Source organism: Echeneis naucrates, chromosome 8, assembly GCF_900963305.1.
Source record: "Echeneis naucrates chromosome 8, fEcheNa1.1, whole genome shotgun sequence".
Lineage (NCBI taxonomy): Eukaryota > Metazoa > Chordata > Actinopteri > Carangiformes > Echeneidae > Echeneis > Echeneis naucrates.
In genome coordinates, this window is record NC_042518.1 from 13,540,928 (window position 1) to 13,565,692 (window position 24,765).

General features: G+C 42.0%; 4 protein-coding genes across 7 annotated transcripts; 1 reads left to right on the plus strand and 3 right to left on the minus strand.

The window, feature by feature from the left end:
* Positions 1–296: 296 nt before the first annotated feature.
* On the minus strand, positions 297–6,074 carry adsl (adenylosuccinate lyase). Of its 2 annotated transcripts, XM_029508495.1 has the most exons (12): positions 5,850–6,074; positions 3,516–3,719; positions 3,250–3,294; positions 2,904–2,983; positions 2,603–2,774; positions 2,456–2,502; positions 2,238–2,328; positions 2,052–2,121; positions 1,750–1,897; positions 1,262–1,442; positions 675–851; positions 299–495 (listed from the first exon to the last, which is right to left on the minus strand). In XM_029508495.1, the coding sequence occupies exons 1-12, from the start codon at positions 5,991–5,993 to the stop codon at positions 409–411; spliced, it is 1,446 nt and encodes a 481-aa protein (XP_029364355.1). In that variant the 5' UTR covers positions 5,994–6,074; the 3' UTR covers positions 299–408. The 2 variants fall into 2 exon arrangements, with proteins under 2 accessions (XP_029364356.1, XP_029364355.1); XM_029508496.1 differs by lacking the exon at positions 675–851 and having other exon boundaries at positions 297–495.
* An 803-nt stretch (positions 6,075–6,877) lies between these two features.
* Positions 6,878–13,080, plus strand: LOC115048162 (GTPase IMAP family member 8). The gene is made up of 6 exons (XM_029509479.1): positions 6,878–7,379; positions 8,193–8,748; positions 9,394–9,491; positions 9,667–9,798; positions 10,013–10,603; positions 10,790–13,080. Exons 1-6 carry the CDS (start codon positions 7,349–7,351, stop codon positions 10,861–10,863), a joined length of 1,482 nt encoding a protein of 493 aa, XP_029365339.1. The 5' UTR covers positions 6,878–7,348; the 3' UTR covers positions 10,864–13,080.
* A 1,853-nt stretch (positions 13,081–14,933) lies between these two features.
* atf4b (activating transcription factor 4b) lies at positions 14,934–17,802 on the minus strand. 2 transcript variants are annotated; one of them, XM_029508482.1, is made up of 4 exons: positions 17,650–17,802; positions 16,482–16,946; positions 16,173–16,348; positions 14,934–16,130 (listed from the first exon to the last, which is right to left on the minus strand). In XM_029508482.1, the coding sequence occupies exons 2-4, from the start codon at positions 16,840–16,842 to the stop codon at positions 15,336–15,338; spliced, it is 1,332 nt and encodes a 443-aa protein (XP_029364342.1). In that variant the 5' UTR covers positions 16,843–16,946; positions 17,650–17,802; the 3' UTR covers positions 14,934–15,335. The 2 variants fall into 2 exon arrangements, with proteins under 2 accessions (XP_029364342.1, XP_029364341.1); XM_029508481.1 differs by having other exon boundaries at positions 14,934–16,348.
* Positions 17,803–18,022: 220 nt separating this feature from the next.
* LOC115046994 (pollen-specific leucine-rich repeat extensin-like protein 2) lies at positions 18,023–23,929 on the minus strand. 2 transcript variants are annotated; one of them, XM_029507603.1, is made up of 11 exons: positions 23,796–23,929; positions 22,665–22,748; positions 22,445–22,585; positions 22,203–22,358; positions 21,705–21,815; positions 21,100–21,189; positions 20,133–20,261; positions 19,909–19,995; positions 19,619–19,658; positions 19,412–19,466; positions 18,023–19,184 (listed from the first exon to the last, which is right to left on the minus strand). In XM_029507603.1, exons 1-11 carry the CDS (start codon positions 23,799–23,801, stop codon positions 18,440–18,442), a joined length of 1,644 nt encoding a protein of 547 aa, XP_029363463.1. In that variant the 5' UTR covers positions 23,802–23,929; the 3' UTR covers positions 18,023–18,439. The 2 variants fall into 2 exon arrangements, with proteins under 2 accessions (XP_029363463.1, XP_029363464.1); XM_029507604.1 differs by having other exon boundaries at positions 22,665–22,809; positions 23,796–23,847.
* Positions 23,930–24,765: the final 836 nt, after the last annotated feature.

Sequence of the window (24,765 nt, forward strand, 5' to 3'; positions counted from 1 at the left end):
TTAACAGAAATAGAAGGTTGAACTTTGGCCAAACTTTAATCACAAGAACTCTGCACACGGCATCGGCATAATCAGAAGATTAATAATTACTGTGCAGATATAAAGTGGGGGATTAATAATTAACAAATAATTCTCAATTTGCATTTAAAAAAAAAAGACGTTATAAAAGCCGTGAAGGCACAAATCACTTTTGTTGCCTTTAAATAGTGATGATAGTTAGCAAAACCAATGCATTTCCTGACAGAATATTTTTAATCAGCTTTTGTATACACTATAAATGCAATAGACTTAAGGAAAACTAAGAAAAATCAATTCAGCATTTTTTCCTTTATTGAGTTACAATACATTGTTCACCATGGCTACACAACACAATGTCTCTCTCTTGTGTGTGAGTCACTGGTCCCTGTGTTAGAGCTCCAGCTCGATCTTAACATCCATCTTTGCTTTGTATGGCTCAAGCAGGGGGCGAACTTCTTCAGACAGGAACCTCGTCACCTAAAGCAGAAGAGCAATGACAAGACAGAACACATGAGGACACATTACTGGTTTCTAAAGATGAAACACCTATAACAGAAGACACTGATGCATGTAATATTCACATGCTCAAAAGTAGGCACACTTATAATTGGAGAGAGCTAGTCTAGGAAAAAGGCGAGTGACCGTTCATGTTGTACCTGTTGTGGTGCACGGCCAATAAAGGTCTTTGGGTCCAGCAAGGCGTCCAGTTGCCCGAGGATGGGGGCAAAGTAAGGGTCTCTCTGGACTCTGGCCAGAAGGTCATTATCACCACCCTCCTGCTTGACTACAGCTGCAGCCTCCTGGGACAGAACACGGATCTTCTCATGACAGTCCTGAGGAAGATGTGCAATAGAAAGATGGAGGTCTGAACACATTGGCGTTATTTTGACGCAATAGACAGGGACAGTATTCACGAAAGCAGTGTATCACCATATACAGTATTAATTGTAAGCTTCCAAACTTATTGCACAAATAAGGAAACAGTCAGCTTCGTTGATTTTTAATGGCATTGATTGCAGAGGAAAAATGTATACAAAATAGATATTTATTAATTATTAAAGTCAAATGAGCTCCTTGTTTCCTGGTGATATAACACTTAAAATCTACAAGAATTCACTTCTGGTTATGCCTCTTATATTTTCTCATAGCTGCATTTTTCCTCTGGAGGGATACATAAATCATTGCCTGATATTTTTTTTTTTATTAGAATGTCAATGCTGGGCCATGGACTTCCTCCTCCTACCTGTCTGTTTCCTCCAGCTTTAACCATGGCCATAATGATGTTCTCTGTGGCCATGAAGGGAAGCTCATGGCGAATGTGTCGCTCAATGACTTTGGGGTAAACCACCAGTCCCTCCGTGATGTTCTGCAGCGTACTGAGGATGATGTCTGCTGTAAGGAAGGACTCTGGTAGGGAGATCCTCCTGCCGTGAATTCAGAATGAAGAAGAGGAATCCGGAGGGGGGAAAAAAAAAAGCATTCGGTATGAGCAACTACCTGGGAACCTTGGCATTTCCACACACATGGAATGGGACAAGTTTGTATTCACCCATTCAAATGGACACATATAAAGATGTCCATAAATACAAATACATCCTTATAAATATATGGATAAAACCTCAACTTTGGAAAGGGTGTTCACTTTGTCTGTAGAAACTAAAGCAAACAGTAGTATATAAGCCATATGATGGTAACTTCCTATGTGGTGAATATGTTTCTAGGGCTGCTGACCTATTTGCACTATCATCCAGCGTCCTCTCTAACCACTGCACCGAAGCCGTCTGCAGTGGGTCGGCCATCAGCGCCACCAGGTGTCGGGCCAGGCTACAGCAACGCTCAGCACGCATTGGGTTTCTCTTGTAGGGCATGGCACTAGAACCTGGAGGGGCAGGAGAACATGGTTCACATCAGCAGATGTTTCCTGCTCATAGGAACTGAATAACAATTTCATGTTCTTGCCACACACACACACACACACACACACACACACACACACACACACACACACACACACACGTTATGAGAAAATGTACCAATCTGCTCTTTCTCAAAAGGCTCCTCAATCTCTTTCAGGTTGGCGAGGAGGCGGATGTCTGTGCAGATCTAAAACAGACAGATGCATGAAAAATGAGCTGCAGCAATTTAACACAGCAGCAACAATAAAAAACAACACTAGATGGAGACAGTTGGCTGTATTGATCATGCTTTTGTGGCCTTACCTTGTGAACAGTAGCTCCCAAACTGGCCAGGTTAGACAAACAGTCTATATCCACCTTACGACTGTAAGTCTGTCCAGTCACCAGGTAAGCTCTGGGTAAGACGGGAACAATATCATGATGGCAAACAGCAAAGAAGTCCCAGTAACCTGTGCTATAACAGCTCCCCTATTCCAATTCCTCAGTTGTATATATAAAGAAGATATAAATAGCGGATTTACTTTTTGAAGCCAGCCATCTCTGTCACCATATTGTCAAGCTGCTCCACCTGCAGAAGAGCATGATCAGTATAATTATCATTAGATCAGAACACAACAGTTCTAAATGAATAAATTCTCAATTTAAATGAGATGAGTAGTAATTAATACCTTCTCATGTTCCCCCTGAAAGAGCTGCAGGAAGCTGGCCTGTGTTCCAGTTGTCCCCTTGACCCCCCTGAAACGTAGATCATCACGGGCTCTCTGCAGGTTGCGCATGTCCATGGCCAAGTCCTGAAGCCACAGACAAGCTCGCTTGCCAACTGTGGTCAGCTGAGCTGGTCTGCAGAGAGAGTAAGAGCGAGAGACAGTCATTTGATTATGGGGCCAAAGCAAACTGATGAAGGGACATGGAAGCATTCCACATTGGAGGAGATGACTGCTAGAGAAGTGTGGCTTTATCCAGACTCACTGGTAGTGTGTGAAGCCGAGCGTCGGGAGGTCAGCATATTTCTCTGCAAAGTTTGCCAGTCTGTCAATGACTCTGGCCAACTGCAGAAATCAAAGCAAAGGCCTGAATTACTACACAGCTCATGCCCATACAACCCTCACATGTCAGAACGTATGCTTGGTTTGTGTTGTTTTTTTGACAAAACACTGCAACAAAAAAATGAGGTGATTATTTCTACACTGTTTACTTGTTACTTGACAGCTGAGCCTTATACAAACACTGAGTTACTAGGGCCTTATATCCACTGATCTCACAGATGCACCACTGGATGGATGTGCGAGTTTTCTGGCAAACAGCTGAGCCTCACCTTGGGCAAGAGAATGTCAAATCCATCACGCAACATAATCAGATCCTGAGGAAGAAAAACATTATGACTTGGAGAACATGAAAACTTTTAAAGAGCCATTTGTACTTGACAAACTACACAAATAATTACACTGTATTGTGTTCTCTAAGCAATGCATACTTTCCCACATGCAGAAAGGCTTGGTAATAAAAATAATGAATCACACTGCATGTGATCAAATAAATAATCTTGGCTATAGCTGTGAATATAACAGTCTTCATGATTACAGTATTGTCTCCGACGTAGCAAGAGGTGGCTCCGAGGTGGATGATGGGAGCAGCAGTGGGGCAGCAGTGTGCAAAGGTGTGGACATGAGCCATGACATCATGCCTGAGCTTTCGTTCCTCTTCAGCCGCCATGGCAAAGTCAATATTGTCTGCATGACTCTCCATCTCCAGGATCTGGGCGTCTGTGATGGGTAGACCCAAAGACTGAGCAGGAGAAGACAGAGAAGCAGTGAGAAAGAGGAGGATTATCCACAGGGGAATTTCTGAATTTACAGTTTCATTAATTAGTTAGATATTTTAAAATAATTTGGGGTTTTTTTTTAAACAGCATTAATCATGTCCATCCTGATAAACTCACACTAAAATTATAACTATGTGGCTTTTTTCCCCCTCAATTGCAGCACTTTCAGCTGTGAGTTTCAGAGTTCCATGGATTGTTTTACATGAAAAAACATAATTACCTCATAGGTAACTATTCTGACAATTATTTTCTGAAATAAATCGATGCATCTATAATATATAATTTCCAGGTATGAAAGGTATGAGTGGATATGTGAACGTTTCAGTTTGTCTTTTGTTTAGAATATTTGAGGATTTTTAGCTAAAAGAAATGCTTTTGAAAGACTATTTACTCAGCTCTGCGACTTCAGTTAATTGTGATAAAAGCACAGATAATAGTCAGATGACAAGCCAAATGATTATCTTTTCTTTCCTCTGAACAGTCTGGATGGACATGTGCTGTCCTCGTGAGAAGACACTCGGGATCCTGATTAGATTTGAGTTTTCTGTGTTGGAACAGAGCAGTCATGTGATGGTCATACAGGACACAGGTTGATTGAGAGACCAGTCCCAATCTGTGAAAATACCACTTGACGTCCATGATAAAACACAATCAAAAGGAAACCTGCAGTGCCATGCAGTCATACTGAAGAAAGCATATAATGACTCAGCACAACAAATGTCACATCAAAAAATATAATGCAGTTTTAACAATAAAACACCCAAACCCTGCCAGAGGTCAGCTTTCTGTTACTAGTGTGGAGTTCTCTAGGTGCCCCCCCGAGGAAAACCTCAAAGTACAGGACAAGTGGGAAAGATGGACTCTGATCAGTTCTGATTAGTGTGTGTACATGTGTGTTTAACAGGCCATGGGAGGTGATAGATGGTCAGATGACAGAGGGTCCATCAACAGTCTGACAGCCCCCCCTGCCCCCAAACATCAAAAATGGAAACCGTCTTTTTCAGTAATTCTAAGAAGTGTGGGATTAGTTATCAGATGTTTTATGAAATTATCAACTACTATGAAATTCTACTCTACTTAAACTCAGTCTTTCTAATACACTTTGACCCAATCCCCCGGGTTGACCCATGGGCAGGGGTACTTCAGAGGGATCGAATAGCAGTTCAGGGATTTAAATGTCAGGAGCACTGCAAGGAGCACTACAAGGACTTTAGACGATGTGTTCTCTCAACCTCTGCAACCATCAGCGCAAACTATGCTGTACGGCCAAACGCATTTCAAAAGAAAAAATCTGACTAATCAAATGCATCCAACTTAAAACACCACATCGGGAAACAAAAGCCACTGCCCCTGCCCTTTGTTATCATGTCATCAGAGTAAAACACAGTCACAGCATTTGTTTTTTCTCCATCACCATCAGCAGTCTTTTTGATCAATGTTTTTTTTTTTGTTAGTTTTTTTAAATCAATCAGTGGGTTGAAGGATTGGCCAGCCAAAAGAAGATTCGTTGAAAACCATCATCATGATTATGACAACTACGATGATAATAATAATAAAAGTCACTTTTAATCATCAGCTATAAAACCCACCCAAATACCTTCTGTTAGATTAATGGCCATAGCAAAACATTCAACTTGCCCACCTCAATTCTAATGAATGTTTACACTATTTTTGTACATGTCTTCCAATCAAAGTCATTGGAAGTTGAGAACATGTTTTCTTATTTCTGTGTGGTGTTGTATATTAAAAGGTCAAAGATTCAACCGATTAACCGATAATTCAAGAATTTATCACCGTGATATAACATTTATTCTGCCTGGAATATTTGAATGAAATGCAGCTCAGCTCACCTCTAACTGTGTGTGTGTGTGTGTGTGTGTGTGTGTGTGTGTACCATGCAGACAGCTCTGTTGCTGGGACCCTCCTGACATCTAAATTTAGAGCAGGAGGGAACTTGATAGGACTCTCTGAAGGCCGAAAACTCTCCTTCTTAAGTATGCTCAGGCTCGATGGTTAAGTGCGTGTTTAAATGCAAAAACACAAAGAAAAAACGGCAAAACACACATGCTGTGGAAGCTGTCACGGTGTCAAACCTTTTCGGCCTTGGCCAGGTAGATCCACAGCCTTCTCCAGGTCGTGAATTTCTTCCTGTCGCTGAAGTTGAAGGCCATTTCCTTGCTGGCGTATCTAGACACCAGCGGGGAGCGGTACTTCGTGAACTCGTCGGCCGCCTCCATGTTTGAAAGAACCGGCTGTGTCCGCCGAAACTCCCGGGTCTGCCCTGCGCCTTCCTCAGCACACACACACACGCGCGCGCGCGCGAGTGTATGTGTGTGCCGCGCGGCGTTCATCTTTGTCGTACCGCGTGGATGCGAGAGCGTGGTTTTACGACACTTTTAGTCTGTATACGGCGTCAGGTCTGAATGTCACATGTCGCCTTTTAAGTGCGCCCCGATCTTTTTCTTTTTCGTACTGAACCACAATAGCTGCTATAAAAGACAAATGTAGACAGGAAACGTGTCACTAAATGCATCACTGTGGCTTCTTAGAAAATATATCAAGGTCGTCCCTTTTCCCGTGGGTCCGTGAATGTGTCTCGTCATATAGCGAATATAATGAACCTGTTCAGGAGCCAAGGATGAGCTCAGACTCTGATTTATGTAATTTCTCTGCCACACATGATGCATTCTTCAGACCTTATTCACACCACGGTGACTGTGCTTTGATAGTGTCTCACAGTCATCGTACTATTTATAGGAACCTTTCTGTATTATATAATCTCAGGCTGCATGTCTTCTATCAATATTTATATTTATTCATGCAGCATACATGCCTCAACTGCCTTACAGTGTTTTTGTGTCTACAGGCTCCATATAAATAGTTGTTAGTGCGTGATGCAGCATCTGGGGAATACATCCAGCTGTAAACAGAGAACACAGTGCTCTCTCCCTCTCTCCCTCTGTCCCTCTAGTCCTGTCTCTCTCACTCTCTCTGTATATCCATCTTTCTATCTGTCCTGACTGCAGTCTGCATACAGTGCCACACTGCTGTTGCTGCTGCTGCTGCTGCTGCTGCTGCTGTAAGATACACGCAAGTGGGAGGAACAGCTCTGTTTTGCCTCAAAAAAAAAGAAAAGCAAAATGACGAGACATCTTCCTGGAACTGCTGCAGCGGGGGTGGATTTGGCTTCCTGTCTCTTGCATTGCACAATATTTCCCCCCTGCTCAGACTGATAAATAAGAAAAAAGAGGCAGTGCTGGAAGACGAGGAGAAGGGGAAAGATACAGAGGAAAGAGAAGAGCCACAGTAAGTTGGGGACGTGTGGAAGAGAATAGACTTCAGGGGGTGTGGGGGGGCTTTAATAACAAGGGAGATAGTGTTAGGCAAAGGGAACAGAAAATAGAGTTGCACCACAGTAGAATGAGGGTTAGAGAGAAAGAGAAAGCCAAGAAGGATTTGAGCTGCCACCCTTTCACACGCTACTCAGGATCCATTGCTTTCTGAAGAGGCAAGAACAGGACCCACCGTGGAGGCGAGAAGGAGAAGGAGGAGGGGGGCAGAGGAGGAGGAAGCCAGAGGTTCTACAAACAAGATGGCTGCTGTGTCCTCTGCTTCTGACACTGGTAAGTAGGTTTTTATTCTTTGCTGCACAACCTCACCGCAGGTCCCATTATCATCGTCACACATCATTTGTTCACTCACAAATTCATCAGTGGCCAGGGGAAAACTCCCAAGGCAATGTTGCGGTTGAACCAAGCATGCACTGTCATGGGAAACTGTTGCTTAACAAAACTTCCCGTCTTTAGAAGCTCACATGTAAGGTGTCACCAGCAGTGAGCAAATCAATAAATGTACTTCCCAGCTCACTACATCTTGCCATCCGCTTGTCATTGCTTTACCATTTATATACATCTTTGTGTTACCAATCCATCTGTTTTTACCCCTCTCTTCTAAGTTTTACATAAAGTAAATTATATTCTGTCCACATGCCTTTCTATCTGAAGGGAGTCCAATCTCCCTCCTCTCTGACCCAATTGTTCCAAAAGCCAAGGACAGAGGAAAACAAAAAGGAAGCATGCTGGGTGGGGAGCTTTAGGTTCAGAGAGGAAGATGAGGACAAGAATGAAAGAGGAGGTAATAACAGAGGAGAAAAGGAGCTCAGATAAAAAGAGGACATCTGGCATCTAAGTAGTGAGGACAGCAGAGATGGAGGAAGAGTGCATGAGTGGGATATATACATTATTGTGAATAGAAAATGTGTCTTTGTCTTCAAAAAGCACAATGGGGAAATGACGAAACAGGATTCAAACAGAATCAAGGATGAAGATCATTTCCTTTGAGGTTCCACCTGCTGTGTTCAGGTGGCACTGCGGTTATAAAATCAACAAACACATCCTATAAAGGAGTTTTGGTTGTGTCTCTCTGTTTTCCAACAGGTGACCCCAGGGGCCGCCACCCTCCTGAGCGCAGACTACTCATCATGGGGGGCCCACAGTCTGGAAAAACCTCTACCGCCAACACCATCCTTGGGGATGAGGCTTTTGATGCTGGGACAGAGACAACTCATAGCAACGTGGGGCAGACAGAGATCTACGGCCGTCGTGTTACTGTGGTAGATACCCCTCCGTGGGTCATCACCACTGAACCAGAGGATGATGCCGAAGCTGACAACAATGACAACACTGGCGCAGAGTCAGATGGCTTGCCGCGGCCCCCACCTAGCCTGGATAGCGAGGGGCCATGCATGGGGGCCATTCTCTGCCCCCCTGGACCCCATGCGATACTGCTGGTGGTGTCGGTCACGCAGCCCTTCACTGACACCCAAAGAAGGGCCGCGGAGGAGCAACTGGGAGCCCTGGGTGGAGGAACCTGGAGGTACTCCATGGTGCTCTTTACTGGGGTGGACAAGTTGCCGAAAGGCGTCTTCATCGAGGAGCACATAGAAAACACTGGAGATGCCCTGCAGTGGCTGGTGGAGAGATGTGGAAGCAGGTAACACGTTGCTTTTTCTTCTTCTTTTTCTTCTCTGTTCTCTGTTGCTCTGTTTGAAGCCCGCTCTCAGCAAACAAGCATAAAATCCTTGTGTTGTGTCAGGGCTTTGTTAATACTGTGCACCTGGAACATCGACAAATAAGCACTGAATCTGGTGGTTGGAGCAGGCAGCCTAAAGAGGAACAGGACCAGTTTGATACAGAAAGAGTTGTTCTTTGATACAAGCTCAATGTGCTCTCAAATGATATGAAATAACCAGAGCCAAAGAAGATACTCCAGGCGCTTCAGATGAGGGATGGTGCCTGGATGCATGCAGGAATCAGATACAGAGCAGCTAGGACTGCTCTTGGTGAGCAGATTAATACAACCACTGGGTCTGTCCAATGCTTAGACACTTTTGTTCACACACGCAGCTCATCTGAGTATTGTCTTTGATTCATCTGCACACCTGGTCTTCAACTCACTCCTGTCAGCCTCAAGCCAAAGACAGCCCTGATGACATCACCATGAGATTTTTGATGTGGTTTTCAAATGGTGGGAATCTGAATGAAAACAACAGGCTGACCAGTACACCTCAGAATGAATAAACTGGAATGTGTGAAACTGGTGAAATGCACCTTTAAAATTGCATTTTTCTTAATGCAGGTACCACGCCTTTGATAACACTCGGAAAGAGACAGAGGACAACACACAGGTACCTGAGCTGATGGAGAAAGTGGAGGAAATGATCACTGACAACCAAGGTTAGTTCTTCACATGCTTGTTGTGCTTGTTGTGAGTCACCGCACATCCTCATGTCTGCAGTCTCTATCTTCAGATTGGGTCAATATTAATGAACAAAACAGTCGTGTTATGGAACTGAAACAGTCGATTGTTGCTGTTGCTGTTGCTGTTGCTGTTGCTGTTGCTGTTGCGCAGGTTGGTACTTTGAGGTGAATGAGCTGATTTTACTGGAGGAAGAGCAGGCCAGGAGAGCTCTGGAAGAAGAGAGGATGAGGATGGAGGAGCATGCGAGGCAGAGGGAGCAGATGATTGGAGGACCTCCCAGAGGTGTGTCTGCTTGCATCTGTGTGTGTGTGTAAGGGAGTGGGTTGTGCAATGAGTGAGATGATTGCACAAAAATTGACTTTCTAGGAAATACCTTACTCATTATTGGTAAATCCATATAGTTTTTCTTTTATTCCTAATGGCCTCTGTTTCTCCGCTTTCATAGTTTCTTCATTTGTTTCTTTTCTTCGTCTGTCTCTGTCTTCTCCGTGTGCAGAATTGAGGTTGCTGTTGCTGGGCTGGAAGGGCGTTGGAAAGAGCTCAGTAGGGAACGCCATCCTGGGCCGTCGCTATTTTGAGTCAGGGCAAGAGACAGAGCTGTGTCTCAGGAGGCAGGCGCTCGTATCCGGTCGACGGATCACCATTGTCGACACCCCGGGGTGGGACTGGTTCTCAGTGAGGCGAACACCAAAGAGAATCCGTCAGGAGTCCCAGCGTGGGGCTGCCCTCCTGCGGCCTGGACCCCACACCCTGCTGCTGGTCCTCCCCGTGGTCTCATCCCTTACAGCCAGGAAGAGGCGAACGCTCCTTTCTCACATAGAGACTCTATTTGGTGACAGTGCATGTCTCCACACCATGGTGCTCTTCAGCTGTGGTGACTGGCTGGGCCGCACACCCATTGAAGAACACATTCTTAGAGGTGGGCGGGAGCTGCAAAGACTACTTGAATACTGTGGAAACTATTACCACGTCCTGGACAGTAAGACGCCTGGAAAAGACAGGAGTGTGTCAGTCTTACTGGATAAGATAGAGGAGATGATCAGGGAGAACGGTGATAAGGCCTTCCTCCCCATCCAGACTGAGTGGTGTAAGTCTCTGTTTTATCTTCATAGATGTTTTCCAAAGTTAATTAGTATTCAGTGATTTTTGTCTGGTGTTTCAGGTGGAGCACACCTATCAAAACATATATGTATTTTTCTTCTTGCTTGTCTTGTGTCTTAATGTCAAAAGTCCAAATTTAACATGTCTAATAAAACTGTTTTGCATTTGACAGTGAGTGAGGAGAGCTCTTACTCTTCGGACAACACCGAGCCCGAGGATGACTGTCGAGGATGCCAGCTGCAGTGATACAATCGAAGTCTTTGATAGGCCCAAACATCACCTCATGTAACTTGAACCTCATGTAGACATCCCTGTCCAACTCTGAGGAGTTTAAGGGGGACACAAACAGTTTGGAGCAGGAGTCTCATAATGAGTAGCTCTTTGTTCGAAATGAAAAAAGTGTACTCACTGATCACTGGGCAAAGCCCGGTCTGGACTGACAGTGCAGTGAATAAATACGAGAAGAACAAAAGTCTCCTAAAAGCTAAAAGGAGGAGAAATATTCTGCTTTTACATCAAATGCTGCTAAAGAGACCCTGTTTCAACACTGCAGAGTAAAGAATTACTCATCATTGTAACTCTGTGTTCAAACTGCACTGATAAGATTTGTATTGCAAGTTGGATAAAAGTTGATATGACCATGACCAGGAAGATTCAGGGGTTAGGGTTCATGTCTGAAGCAAGTGAGTCATTCTTGGTTATTGGAGGACTAAAAGAAAGGTCTCCTGTATCCCGTCCTGTATCTGTTTTGGGTGGATTTTACTGTATAGCCATCCCTTTCTACATCATGTGCCAAATGACGAGATAGAAATATATAGTGGAACATCTGTGCTCCAATGTCACGCAAGAGCATTGGGAGAATTTGGACTTGTTTGTGGTCATCGTTGACCTTCAGACATGAAATGTAGTATATCCCTGATCCCTCATTACAGCGATATTAACATTTTCCTCATTAATATTTGATCAGTGTGGCTCAGGGAATCAGGGTTGATTCCTCCAGAGCAAAATCTGGCTCAATTACAGAAACACTGATTAATGCTGACGTGGCTCACATATTAATTCAAACTGGAGCTTTTGCTTTAGTTTGCTGGAAGTAGAAAATAGTCAATCTTTGCGCTTTGGTTGTAATTGGTTACTTTGTTTCTCTTGTGCTAAAAAAGAATTAAACAGTTGAAGCAGTAAATATATATTTTTATTCCATCTTTGGTGTGGCATCCATGCCCAAGAGAATTGCTAAAAACAGTTGAGGCTGAGATCAAACCATGTGCAGGCTCAGATCCCTGCGGAGCAGCCTGGGCTAGCAGGCTTCGCTGTCTCTGGTCATGAATTTATTGACAAGGTAGATTTAGCTACGTGCCTCAGCATCAAAGCCTGAGAGTGGGAGTACAGCCCTGCAGCAGGGGAAGTATCATGTAGGTTACATCAAGGTTTCGCATGCTACAGAAACAACATAACCTCATGAACCATTTGAGCTCACTTAGGGCCTTTATTACCTTTTTCTACACATTAAGACATCTGTTGCTGTCATCTAAAGTCGTATTTTGAAATATTATATATTATATATACATATGCATATGTGTGTATATATATATGACATATATATACACACATATGTACATATATGTGAGTATATATATATATATTCAGCTCTCAGAGGCATGTTAAGACGCCGCATGCAGATAAATGAGTGCCTATGGAGTTGAAGGCAACCTCACTTCTTATTGCTCTATATGAATTTCTAGTACATCACAACCCTCTACCTTTTACAACTGCAAAAAATTTAAGAAAAAAGTGTAAAACAGAGAATTCACACTCTGAAAGGTACAAGAGAAAGCATACACAGTCCAGACTGTAAGTATTAGGTCAGCTACACAGTGTGTTGTTTTCCAGGCTCCAACAGTTTGGGAAAAAAAAATATATTAATAATGATAATGGATATGTTGACGATGGGCTTTCAACAACATCCGCTTTCAAAAATGACTGTTGTGAAGGACGGAGCCTTCAGTACAAAAACGTGTAATTGTTGTAATATTTGTGGTCTGCGCTAACGTGACCGAAACCACTGCCATGCTGTAAAATCGGATTTTATACAATTGATGTAGCCTATAGAAGAAGCTCTGATACTACTTCCCCTTTGCTTTACTGACTGTGCTTCATCTAGTGATGTAGTCTACCGCAGCACTACTTAGTGTGACAAGCATGACTCTACAATTTCACATGAGGATGTTTCAAACATTCGATCAGAGCCTCATTCCCACTCCACCTGTGAAAATATTGTATAAGCAGTGTATATAACCAGTGTACAAGTTGTTACAGTGAAGCTTTTAGCAAAGCATTTTGCACTGTGTACCACTTTACTGTAGCCAAAGTGACATTACCTCCTGTGTGGTCCTTCATACATGGTGATCACATCATCAGTACTCTGTTCAACAATAATAAAAGGTGTGGCTATATTGTTGTGTATTTTTTGGCTTTAATCTCATCATTTCACGTCTTTCCAGCCATGCCTTTTGTTCTCATCGGTGGACTGCAGTACAAGACAAGAGCTGTTCTCATGCTGAGCTCACCACCTTGGGGAGGGAGCAGTAATTGTGCAGTACTGTCAGTGCTGTAGGTGACGCTGTAGCAAGTAGATTTGTCAGCCACTGCTCACACAACACATATAGAGATGGCACATAAAAAACAATGTAAAAAATTTCTATCTTCAGCTGCATTATAACCAATAAAGTGTTTCCATATCAGGCAGTCTGAAGCACTTGTCCAAATGTTGTCCTTTTTACATCTAATTGTGGTCACTATCTCACTGTATAAATTCACACATCTAGTTTTCCTTGGCCAAAACCAAAATATGATGGCTTATGCTTAACATCACTGTGGAAAATGTACTTATGAATCTGGAAGGAATAATGAAAATAAGGTTTTTCATGAATGTAGTTTATCTAATTATCTTTATATTGCTTCTTTTCCCCCAAATACAGCACTCTGATAACAGTGAAGTAGTGGAAATTAAAGCAACTGAGCATTATCAATATGTTTTAACCCAATATCTACTTTTTATTGTGCAAGTCTAAAGTTTCATTGCTAAATTATAAAGCTCTAGCCGTCTTAAAACAAATGTTACTGTTGAAAAATGAGGGCATTTACATAGGCAGCATCCAAGGAAGTTTGTGTTTCTACAGGGGAAATGTTTTTCTCTGCACCATTTTCACTTTGGCAGGGCTCCATGTATAGATTGTCCCAAAGCTATCTGGAAGAAAGCCTGGGCCAATTACAGTGTGCAGACCAAGAGCTGGTTAGAGACTGAAAGTCATTTTTCTTGGAAATATTATTCCAGCTTAGCCAAAGTCAGCACCAGTCAGCACTCTCTTCCCTCACACGCTCCTCTGTTCTTCTACATGACAGTATACAATATGTCTTCCTTAATGTATGCAGACACATCGGAGAACAGCAGAGGGAGAAAAATAGAATAAAAACCAGAACAGTTTGCAGTCCCAAAATGCCATCCTTAATATGGTAATTAATGGTCTCCAAAAACCTCACATGACTGTCAGTTGATTGAATGCACGTGTCGCAGCACACTGCTGGTCAGGCGGCCTCCATTATCCGCGAGCTCAAGAGGCGCCACTTAGATGGACGTCCACGGGCTCATTGTAAAGTATTATCCGACCACAAAGTCTCTTTGTGATTGGGACATGGTTAAATTCTGAACAAATTGAAGGGTCTCTACGTGTCCAACCTTGTCCATCCCTGGGCTAATGCCATTCCATTGTTTCGTTTTGTTTTTTTGTATTTTTTTTCTATACACATAAAGGAGCATATAGTGTGTCACAGTCTTATTTAACATTTTTGAAATAAATCAAGTGCATTTTTTTTATTGGAAAAAGGGAAACAATGACAACTAGATAGTTGACTTTTCAAACATGTCATGGCTATTGTAATTGTGTGTGAAAAAAAGCCTAAAAAGACTTCCCAACTCACAAAGTGACCTGCGGGAGGAGTGGATTAACACACAAGAGCAGGATATTAGCTGCTGCAAAAATAATACTTTAAAGTTCTCTGTGAAAAGAAGTCAGGAAAATAGGAACTAATTTAAAAGGTGCCCAAACCTATGCACTATTTGGGGAGGGGGGGTTCACCTGTGAGAAGCTGTTTTTTGTACATCTGCTTACTTTTGATTTTGAAAGTAGGTGTGTGTTCACACTCTGATCTCCAGTTTAATGATGTTATAATGATTTAAACAGCCATTTCAGAGAATACATGATCCAACTCTCTCCTGACATTAGGTCTGACAAATAACCACAACAAATTAGAGAAAATAGGTTTAAGACTCTTTATTAAGAGATTGATAATACAGGTAGTCTGGATATACTATAATATACACATTTCAAAACTTTAAAAAGACTTACTTGCAGGTTACTAAGGTCCAGATATAGGAAAATATTGCAAGCACACATGTGGATATACTGAATGGAAAATGTTTCCATAGAACTACTCTTTACATGAAAAACTAATATTTAATACCATTGATCAAAAGGTTAAAATGACATATTCTGACATACAGATGTTTTTTTGGATTTATTGTGCGTCAAAGACATGCTATGACGACAGTACACAAGCTATACTGACACGTTTGGAAAAAAAATAAAATCTGCCACGCCCACCTTTCTGACAGCCTACTGTTTACAGCTCACACTATCTGTTATGTGTTTCCCTAACCACTAGGGGTCAGCACTAAGGCCTTTATTGATCCTGGCCAGGCGGACCTCCTCCATCAGCTCTTTGAGGTATTCGATCTCCCTGGCCAGGGACTCAGCCTTTTCCACCAGCTCCATATTTCTCCTCTCCAGCAGTGTATGTTCTGCAGTGAGAGCATCTTGCTCAGCCCTCTTTTTCTGCCTGTAGCGTGTGGCTGCTGTCTTATTCTGCTCCATCTTCTTTAGTTTCTTGTCCTTTGGTGCCTTCAAAGTCACTTTTTCTTCAACACCTGAACCTCGCATGGACTTGACTTTAACACTTTCTGCACTAGGAGAGGGTGGGCTAGCTTTGTATTTAAGATCAGGATATGGTCTACTTCTAGAGGACCTTTGTGGAGGGGCAGCAGGAGGGGAAGTGTGAATGACGTCTGATGTGGTGGCCACAGTAGTGGTGGTGATCCCAACTTCATTTTTAGGTGCCAGCACTAGGACAATGCGTGTTGGTGACAGGGAAAGTACAATCCTTGGGACCTGAGAGCCCACAGTAGCTAACACTGGCTTCACCTCACTCTCTGAGACATCAACCTCGCTGCCTAAGTCCAGGGTGTAGACTGGAGAAGAGGGAGATTCAAACAAGGGGGGTGATGGGTCTGGAGAAGCAGGTTCAGATTTTATTTCAAGCTCCTCTTGTGGCTCTGGGACACATGGTGGAGGGGAAGGAACACCCTGCCCATCAATGTGGGATTCAGTGTCATCCACTGTAATAATTGAAGCATCTTCGCTACATACAACAGCGGCAGAGGGAGAGGGAGGTGTGCTCTGAAGAGAAGCAGAGGGAAGACCTGACGGTGTAGGAGTTACAAGTGTTGGCGTTGGGAAAGAGGCAAGCTCCATCTGACAATCTAGGGAGGCCAGGAGGTCTTCTGTAGAGCTGGCGGACTCTTCAGGGGGACTGCATGAGCCAATCAGAGACTCCAGGTCAAACTCGCTCAGATCCATCTTCTCAGCCATCCAGTCCAGGTCACAAAACATTTCCTCTGCAGAAGCAAACGGACAGCTTTGTTATTCAGTTGAAAGATTTCCACTTAAAAGTTGGTGATCTAAATGTATTTTACATGTCAAGCATGTTTTCAACCTTTGTGTAACATTTCTGTGCTTCACAATCGTTACCTTTCCTGTCATCTGAGACTGTCTGGCTACATCTCAGCTGATCAGGGTGGCCCAACAAGGGGACGGAGAGCAGGCCAGACTCATTCCCGGCTTTGTCCCCATGGAGGAGGACAGCCGGTGGTGAGGGAGGAGGAGAGTAAAAGGGAGGAGGAGAGGAGGAAGAAGACAGTGATGAAGAGGTGAGGGGTGACACAGGTGAAGTGTCACCCTCCTGTGAGGGCCCTCCTCCTTCCGGGTGCTCTTCTTGGTCAGGGTTAAAGAACAGGGAGCCCACGGCGTCAGCCATGGGAGAGGAAGGCCCCCAGAGAAGGGCCTCCATGTCTTCCAGGCCAAACTGTGAGTTTGTCATCATCATGGTCATAGTGGCTGTTGTTGGTCACAAAAGGAGTGCGTGACGATGCTAGGAGAGCGTCGAATTCGTTTATGCTGTCGAATGCAGCAGTGCTGAGAGTTTCCACGTAGGACCTGATGTCGAGGGGAAAAGAAATGAGACATTTGTGATGAGTATATAAACCCTGATAGTGTAGGAGATACTATCACTTAATCCAATTTTAGACTTGTTTTGATTGACAAAATCTGTTAATCTTTCAGCATGATACACACAAAAACTGTTTGCAACACTGCCCCCATCCCTGCAGTGTAAATGCTACACGTCACGTGTTTCTTTCCCGTCAGTCTTGTGGCTCTGACGTCAGCTTATCTGTAAATAGGTCACAGAGCCCGCCCACTCCTCACCATGAACAGGACCGCTTTTGTTCTCACTCCGCCATTTTGACACAAGAAGGAAATTAGCTGTTTTCCACCAGTGCCACGTCGGAGCTCCAAATCAGACGCCATCATTTCACTTAAGTGTGATGCAAATGTTAACATCTGTCTGCGGCTTCAATGTCGATACAATATAACCGGACCATCTGAGCCAATGGTCCTAAATCTAATGTTCTATGTTCATGTGTGTGTTACGTCATCCCAGTCCTATAAAAGTTGTTGAATTTTGCTTTCATTCAACAATAATAAAGGACATTGAAGCAGACGACTCGACAAGCTGGTTTACGTCGAGGAAGTCGTAAATGTTAAACCGTCAAATGAACAGAAAAGCTTCCTGTCATTAGTGCTGTGGCCGCTACAGACCGGACATCTGTCGACCAAACCACATGAAAATAATACTTACGACATTTTGCTGAATGAGAAGTAACTCAGTGCACTGGCTGGATGCACTGTTTTGTTGGCTGCTGCTGGGTCGCTGCACACTTTACACTGCCATTTCGGCCAATAATTCGATGTCCGACAATGCTTCTTCTCCGTTTGTTGTCCCTCAGAAAGAAAAATGGCGCAGGCTGAGGCGTGGTGCAAATATAAAGTTAGGGCCAGGACAGGCGGTAACCTTCCGCGGGGCGCACATTATCACTCCGCCTGTTTTTGATCTTCACATTCCTTTCTACTGTTCTCTCTAAAGGGGACTAAACTTTTCAAAATTACATTACATGGTTGATTAAATCAGCTATATATGTGTATATATACGAATGATTTCTACCAATTCTTCCAAATCAAATCAGTTTTATTTGCATAGCATCAAATCATAACAAAGTTACATCAATGCACTTTATACATAGAACAGGTCAACAGGTCTAGATCAAACTCTTTATAAAATTATCTAAAGAGACCTAACCAATCCCCCGATGAGCAAGCACTTGGTGACAGTGGCAAGGAAAAACTTCCCTTCAGAGGCAGAAACCTCCTGAACCAGGCTCGGGGGGGCTTTAATAAATCACACACAAAGTTTTACAAGTATAAATTGTTTCTATAAATTAAAATACATGTGGCAAATCAGTCATTATTTACAATAATGTAAATATTCTACAGTATATATGCATACACATTGACACGCACACTCTCTTTCTCTCTCTCTCACAGACACACACATACACACACAAAAACACACATACAATGAGTTCTTAAGCTCAACTAAACATTTCCCACATATGATTCAGGTGTCCTAGTTCCTCCTGCAGATTTTCCGCCAGTAGGCGAACCCGGCCCGAAAACCTGCTTTTGTTCGATTTCTTCAGCTTCTGATCATCTTTTTCTGTAAAATACAGATCTAGTTCCTTAACAAAGGACAGCAGTAGTCTCTCGGATGACACGCCACCAGTCTGTGCAACAGAAGTCCTGTTTTTGTTGTTCATGTTACTCCTAAACACAGCGTGGGACAGATGAGCTATCTTCAGTGCGTCAGGCTGGGCTCCTGCCCTCTGTAGCCTCGGAATGTCATGTCGTCGCAGTTCATTCATCCCAGACAAGATAAAATCCAGACAATGATCCAGGTCAGCAACATTTGACTTGTAATCGTACACCAGTTTCTCAACTGTCATCCTGTTCACAATCTTCTTGTTGGCCTTGATACTGTGTGCACCCATGCCGGTAGCAGATGCCACCATGCCAGCACCAACAGCTGTAGCAATCAGCGAGGCACCCATGGTTACTGGAGCCAAAGCAATGCCCACCACTGCAGTCACCCCTCCCACAGCACCTGTAGTGCTTCCAGCGATGCCCATGGTTTTGGTCGTCTTCTGCAACTTGTCCAGGCAGTCTGAGATGGAGTTGAACTCTGTGATGGCTTTCCGCAGACTTTCACTGCGCTTCTTCATGAGAACATTGTAGAGAAACAAGGCTTTGCTAACATTCGTGGCTCTTTGATTAAATTGTCTGCAATAAAGACAGAACAGGGTTTACAAGCATCTGTTTCCTTCATCCAGTTTATGGACTTGTAGCTCATGAACGTCTATTGTCACATGCAAATGGCCACCTGTTCACCAGCAAAGTGTAGGTATTTCACATTGTACCTCAGAAAAGATGTTCATTACTAGAAATATTACAACATGAGTTTAAAGACACATTACTAGTTCAGGTGAGAGAAACCTTGTGATAGTTACCTGATCTCTTCTTCTATACTGAAGCCATACAGTGATGGAGTCATCTGCTGGGATTCTGTCAGAGTCATCACACATGATAAATTACACAGGCTAGACATTGATAATGCTCTTATCACAGATGCCGTGAAGTTAAAACCCGTGCACAGTAATTTTTCGCTGCAATTTACAATGAGACCCTACTTATCTAGGAGACAAATTTGTGCATACTTGTCACTCTTGTCAACCACCTCAACATCGCACAGAGATCCTGAAAAAAACAAACAAAAAAACAATGATTTTCTTATCAAAAATAACTTTATATGACTGAAATAATCCGAACAAAATACTGATATGTAACTTAGAAATGTTGTAATTTTGATTAAATTATGAAATTATGTAATTTTAGAAATGTTTTCTGTGAAAGGAGCAACATCCCACTTCAAATGTAGTTAATTCAACAGTGTAGAAAAAATCTATCTTTAGCACAACTAAACTATCTAATAGAAGAAACAACTTACATCTTCGTTTTCGGGAGTCTGGTTGCATGAAGAGAAGCAACCACTCTGGTAGCAAAGTCCAGAGTGAGGTATTTTCCTCACCTGTGTCTGGCAATGTGTAATGGAGAACAAACGGAAACATTATTGGTATTTTTGGAACATATTTTTAACATATACTATTGTTTTGTTGTCTATGCAGTTTTGGAGCATATAGGTGTTTGTTTCAGTGTCCGTGTTTATCTCACTATCTTATTTTCATCCTCGGGAAGGACATCCAGGTAGGGATGAGTCTCAATCTCACTGTACACTGCCTCTGATGGTGTCCCTGTTGAAGGTGGTGGCGGCGGGTTGAATGGAGGAGGTGGCGGTCTGATCTGTTGAGGATTTTAGAATTTTAATAACATTTTATATATTAATAGTAATGCACATTGAAACAAGCTTGTGAACTTGGGAAATTTCACAAATCTGTAAATTTCAAATACTGTCATATTTCTGCAAATTATATCATTAGTTATTTAAGTCAGTGGCTTGGCTTGTGGTTTGATATGATTCAGTTCGCTGCAGACAGACGTGATGGCCAGAGAGTAACTCTTACTGACTTTTTTTGTGGAGATTGAAAAAAAAAGAAGGAAATGTTGCCCTGGAAGAAACATATGTTGTTTCCTTTCACATCAATTTGGTGATTTTAAATATCCTAACCATCTCAGTGGTAGAACACTCACTTTCTCCTTTTTCCATCCACAGTATGTACGTATATATTCTTCCTAACATCTAAATTAGGATGCTTGCTCAGTGAAAAGTGGGAACAAAGTTAATTAAAGTCTCTCAAGGAAATGATGTGGAGGAGAATCTGCTGTCTTTTTCCCGGACAGAAGTGGAACAATTTATCAAGTAAATAATCAGATCACTCAAGCATCAGATTTCCTTGCTGTCTTTTCTGCTGACTCACTCAACAGTACAAGAAGCTAACTCTCCCCATGGTCATACAGGAGCTCATTTTTCATCAGGCCTTAGTCATTATTGAACAGGTCTTGCCAAATTCTGCTTTGCACACTAACAAAGCTGTTTTAAGACAGGACAAAAAAGTTTAACTCTTTTGTATCAGATCTTCCATGACAACATGAAAAATGCATGCATTTCTGCACCTTTTGTTTCCATGTTGACAGGTACCTGTCTTAGTACAGTTTATCACATGTACATGTCAGTTCATACCTGGTGGGGCGAGGTTTCAAACACAGAGCGAGGGAGGGAGGACTGCGTAAGTCGAGGTGGAACTACAGGTCTGCTTGTACTGTCCATGGCCTGAAAGTCACAGGCATTCACATGCAGTCAAGTATAACCAAAACACTGAATGTACGGCAACATTAAAAAAAAAATTCTGAGCTTGCATGTTGTTGATTGCTGAGTAAGTCCCAAATAAAATAATAAATATACTTTCCCAATACAGAAATTCAGTATCAATAACTAGCTAATGGTGGTTTGATGGATGATAGATAGATATATACTTTAGCTATCCAGAAGGAAATTCAACAGTCTGTTACTCACATAAATGCATCAGTCACACAAAAAACAATGAGACATAAAGAAAGAAAACACACACACACACACACACACACATACATGGAATATAAATAGTGAAAGAATAAAGAAGAAAATAGTGAAGGAAATAGTTTAGACTTCTCTGTACAGTTCTATCCAACAAGTGAGATAAAACAAAGTGATATTGATTATTCAGTCCTCAATGCGTATAAGGCTTTGAAATTATGTCAAACCCCTGTCTCCACAAATCTGACGTCTGATATGTATCAAGCCCTTACCCTGGATTGAATCCCCACTGTAGGCTGTGATCCATCATAATAGATGGACAGAGAAGGGGGGCGTTCAGGGCGAGGAGGCCTCAGAACATCCCCAGGACTGACAGCTGGCGGCTACAGCAGAAGGAGAGTTAAAGGTAGGTTCTCCCACAGCACAATATGATGCCAACCAAAACAATCAGTATAATAATCACAGCACACACTGTTGTAATAAAAATAAGAAAATAAGTATATACTTATATTATTTCATATGAATACGTATTAAAAGTATTAATCATAATACTGGGCGATCTGTCCCTTCACAGCAAGAAGGTTATGGGTTTGAACCCTGGACCTGGGACCTGAGTTGGTATGGTCTCCCTATTCATGAGTTCTCTCAGGGTACTCCTGCTTCCTCCCACAGACCAACGACTCCACCATAACAGATAATTGGATGGATAATAATATTCACAAACGTCCAGCAGCCTTTGAATTAGGCCTTTGTATTGTAGTATTGTATACCTTCACAGTGGGCTCTGTATTTGAATTCATATGTTGAGTTCCTTCGTTGACAGCTAGTCTGTGTTTATGGGGGGTCGAACCATTTGGAGGTTTTGGAGGGGCACGAACAGGATAAAGCCTCACATATTCTGTTGGATGTGCAGGTTGTTTGGAACTCTGATGACAAAAAAATATATATTATATGAAAACTGATAAAGGTTGTCATTCATTTATTTATTAAATTAATCAGCTGCTCAACTCACTGCATTGGTTTCATTGTTAATCTTGTCTCCAGAGTCAATTATGTTGTTGGTGTCATTCTGGACTCTTGGTTGTAGTTTCAACCTGGGACGAGGTACAGGCTTGACTGGAGTCTCTGGCTGGTTTATATATGTGATGGTAGGCTGACAGAAATATAGGCTGTGAATCAAACTTCGTAATAATGCACAAGAAATTAACTGATTATCTGCAATGTGTATTTACCTTCACCACATTGGGGGCTGGCTTTGGGATGTCATAAGAGTTGCTGATGGTGGCCATGTAGTCTGTCCTGGCAGGTTTGGTTGGCTATGGGTTTTAGTCATGACAAACTGAGCTCTTTCAGTTTTAAAATATGATACAAGGAAATCTAAGCAGGAAAACGGAAATCTTTTACAGGAAAATAGATATTTTTTTAAAGTTCCTGTAACCCAGAAACACAACTGCAGTGGCGATCTGCCAGAAAACGACTACAGTTCAAATCAAATCAAACATATCTGATGAAATAATTACCACAAGTGCCCTGAAATTCTGTGTTTTTGTGTTTGTGTTGATCAACAGTTTCAACTGTCATGTTCAGATTAAGCACAAAACTGAAAATACTGACAGTAATGACAGATATGAAACAATTGTTTGACACCATCCTTCAAAAAAGACCCTCAATAACAGCAATTCAAGCAGAACCCACTCCATCGTGGTAGTTTTGGAGATTTAGAGGTTCCCAAATTTTGATTGAACGGAACGACCCCTGGTCAGTTAACTCAGATTGAATACAGAGCTTTCACTTGGCCAATTAGTAATCCAGAAGTGGTCTTAATTTTAGCAGGACACTAATGTCATTTTGTATTTCTTGCAGTATAATGTAGCTAGTCAAAACACAGTGGGAACTTAATCATGAAGTTATTAATGATAATATCATGCATTTCTTTAAATGAAAATTGTTAAAACAAAATTTCTTATGTGATCTGGTTAGTTTAGTGCAACTGTCTTCTTATCATAAAACCACTATGTGCCACAGAGTTTAGCTAATCAAATCACTATTGTGTCTTGTTGCTGGGTGATGGAGCTCTTGCTGTGTAAGTTTTCTGCTATTTTAAATCATGATTGGCCACTTTAGTCAAACACCTATTGATCACGTGATTGCTTAACTTAATAATGTAAAGAGCGTCAGATTTTACATCCAATTTCCAACAATATTCCTTCCATACATTTAAACTACTGTGAATGTAAATGGTGGAAGAAAGAGGAGCCAAAGAGAATTAGACAAAACTAGGAATGTGACTGTAAGTTAAGAGCTTATATTAACAAATACACATTTGACTATCTGTATACAGAACAGAAAGAGGGATTTCTTACCATCATGCTCCAGTCTAGAAGCTGCCCTCTCTATTCATTTTATCCTTGACTGTAGCTCTGATACAAGAAGTGACTCAATGTTCTTCCCATGCCTTTACATACCTGAACTCCTGTCACACACCAGGTAGCATGAATGTCTGCTCCACCTCTTTTTCGCTTTCTCAATGTCCGATTCTCTCTCATCCTGTTTAAATCAGTCAAAAAGGGAGGGAGTTCCCTGCAGCGTCATAACAGAGAAAAAAAAGTCAATGGTTGGATACACTTTTTGCACAGCCTTAAAATATACATACAAATACAAGCATGCCAACACTTGAGAACACTTATGAAACATACACACACACAAAACCATGTCATCAACAGAGAGAGCAAGGGTTTGGACATCTAACTCGTGGAGATTCAGATTTCCACTACTGATATCAAATACAAATAAAACACTAAACACTAAACTAACTCTAATCTCATCCAAATCACAACTCTTAAAATAAAGGATTTAATGGTAACCTTTCACAGATTTTTTTATTGTCAATAGCCTGCAGTCCAAGTGATGATGATGGAGGGTGTGTACTTTTGTATGCATGTAAGTGTGTTTGTTTTCTGCATTGAGGATGTTATCTAAAACTTGCTCAACAGGTCTAGTCAGTGTCTCTCCTATGATCACATATCAAGCTGCTAACACACAATTTGAAACTCTTCTTATGACGTCAAAGTTATTTGGGAGGGTTTTCATTGTTTGGAGTCAAGATTTTTTAATCAATAGTCAGGCCAGAAGGTTGATACCTTTCTCATTTCGACCTGATAAATACATAATGAAAGTAGGAGCCAGACATAAGCAATACGAATGGTCTTTGTGAAAACAACATTTCACAGCTTGTTGTTGCATAACGAAACAATATGAAAAACCACTTCTCATTAAAGGAACATTGGGCTTTTTCCACTTTGCTTTCATTAATAATTACACAAATTAAATATA

What these genes read in the sequence shown, in the direction of transcription:
- adsl (XM_029508495.1), bottom strand. Translation starts at nt 5,993, where the DNA reads ATGGAGGCGGCCGACGAGTTCACGAAGTACCGCTCCCCGCTGGTGTCT. An exon ending in GCTACGTCGGAGACAATACT is followed by an intron (nt 3,295 to 3,515) that starts GTAATCATGAAG and finishes TTTCTTCCTCAG; the next exon opens with GATCTGATTATGTTGCGTGA. An exon ending in TTTTGAGAAAGAGCAGATTG is followed by an intron (nt 1,898 to 2,051) that starts GTACATTTTCTC and finishes CTGCCCCTCCAG; the next exon opens with GTTCTAGTGCCATGCCCTAC.
- LOC115046994 (XM_029507603.1), bottom strand. An exon ending in TTAACAATGAAACCAATGCA is followed by an intron (nt 22,359 to 22,444) that starts GTGAGTTGAGCA and finishes TTTTGTCATCAG; the next exon opens with AGTTCCAAACAACCTGCACA. An exon ending in GTGGTTGACAAGAGTGACAA is followed by an intron (nt 19,467 to 19,618) that starts GTATGCACAAAT and finishes TGACTCTGACAG; the next exon opens with AATCCCAGCAGATGACTCCA.
- atf4b (XM_029508481.1), bottom strand. Translation starts at nt 16,842, where the DNA reads ATGACCATGATGATGACAAACTCACAGTTTGGCCTGGAAGACATGGAG. An exon ending in AGTCTCAGATGACAGGAAAG is followed by an intron (nt 16,349 to 16,481) that starts GTAACGATTGTG and finishes TTGCTTCTGCAG; the next exon opens with AGGAAATGTTTTGTGACCTG.
- LOC115048162 (XM_029509479.1), top strand. Translation starts at nt 7,349, where the DNA reads ATGGCTGCTGTGTCCTCTGCTTCTGACACTG. An exon ending in GTGGAGAGATGTGGAAGCAG is followed by an intron (nt 8,749 to 9,393) that starts GTAACACGTTGC and finishes TTCTTAATGCAG; the next exon opens with GTACCACGCCTTTGATAACA. An exon ending in GATTGGAGGACCTCCCAGAG is followed by an intron (nt 9,799 to 10,012) that starts GTGTGTCTGCTT and finishes CTCCGTGTGCAG; the next exon opens with AATTGAGGTTGCTGTTGCTG.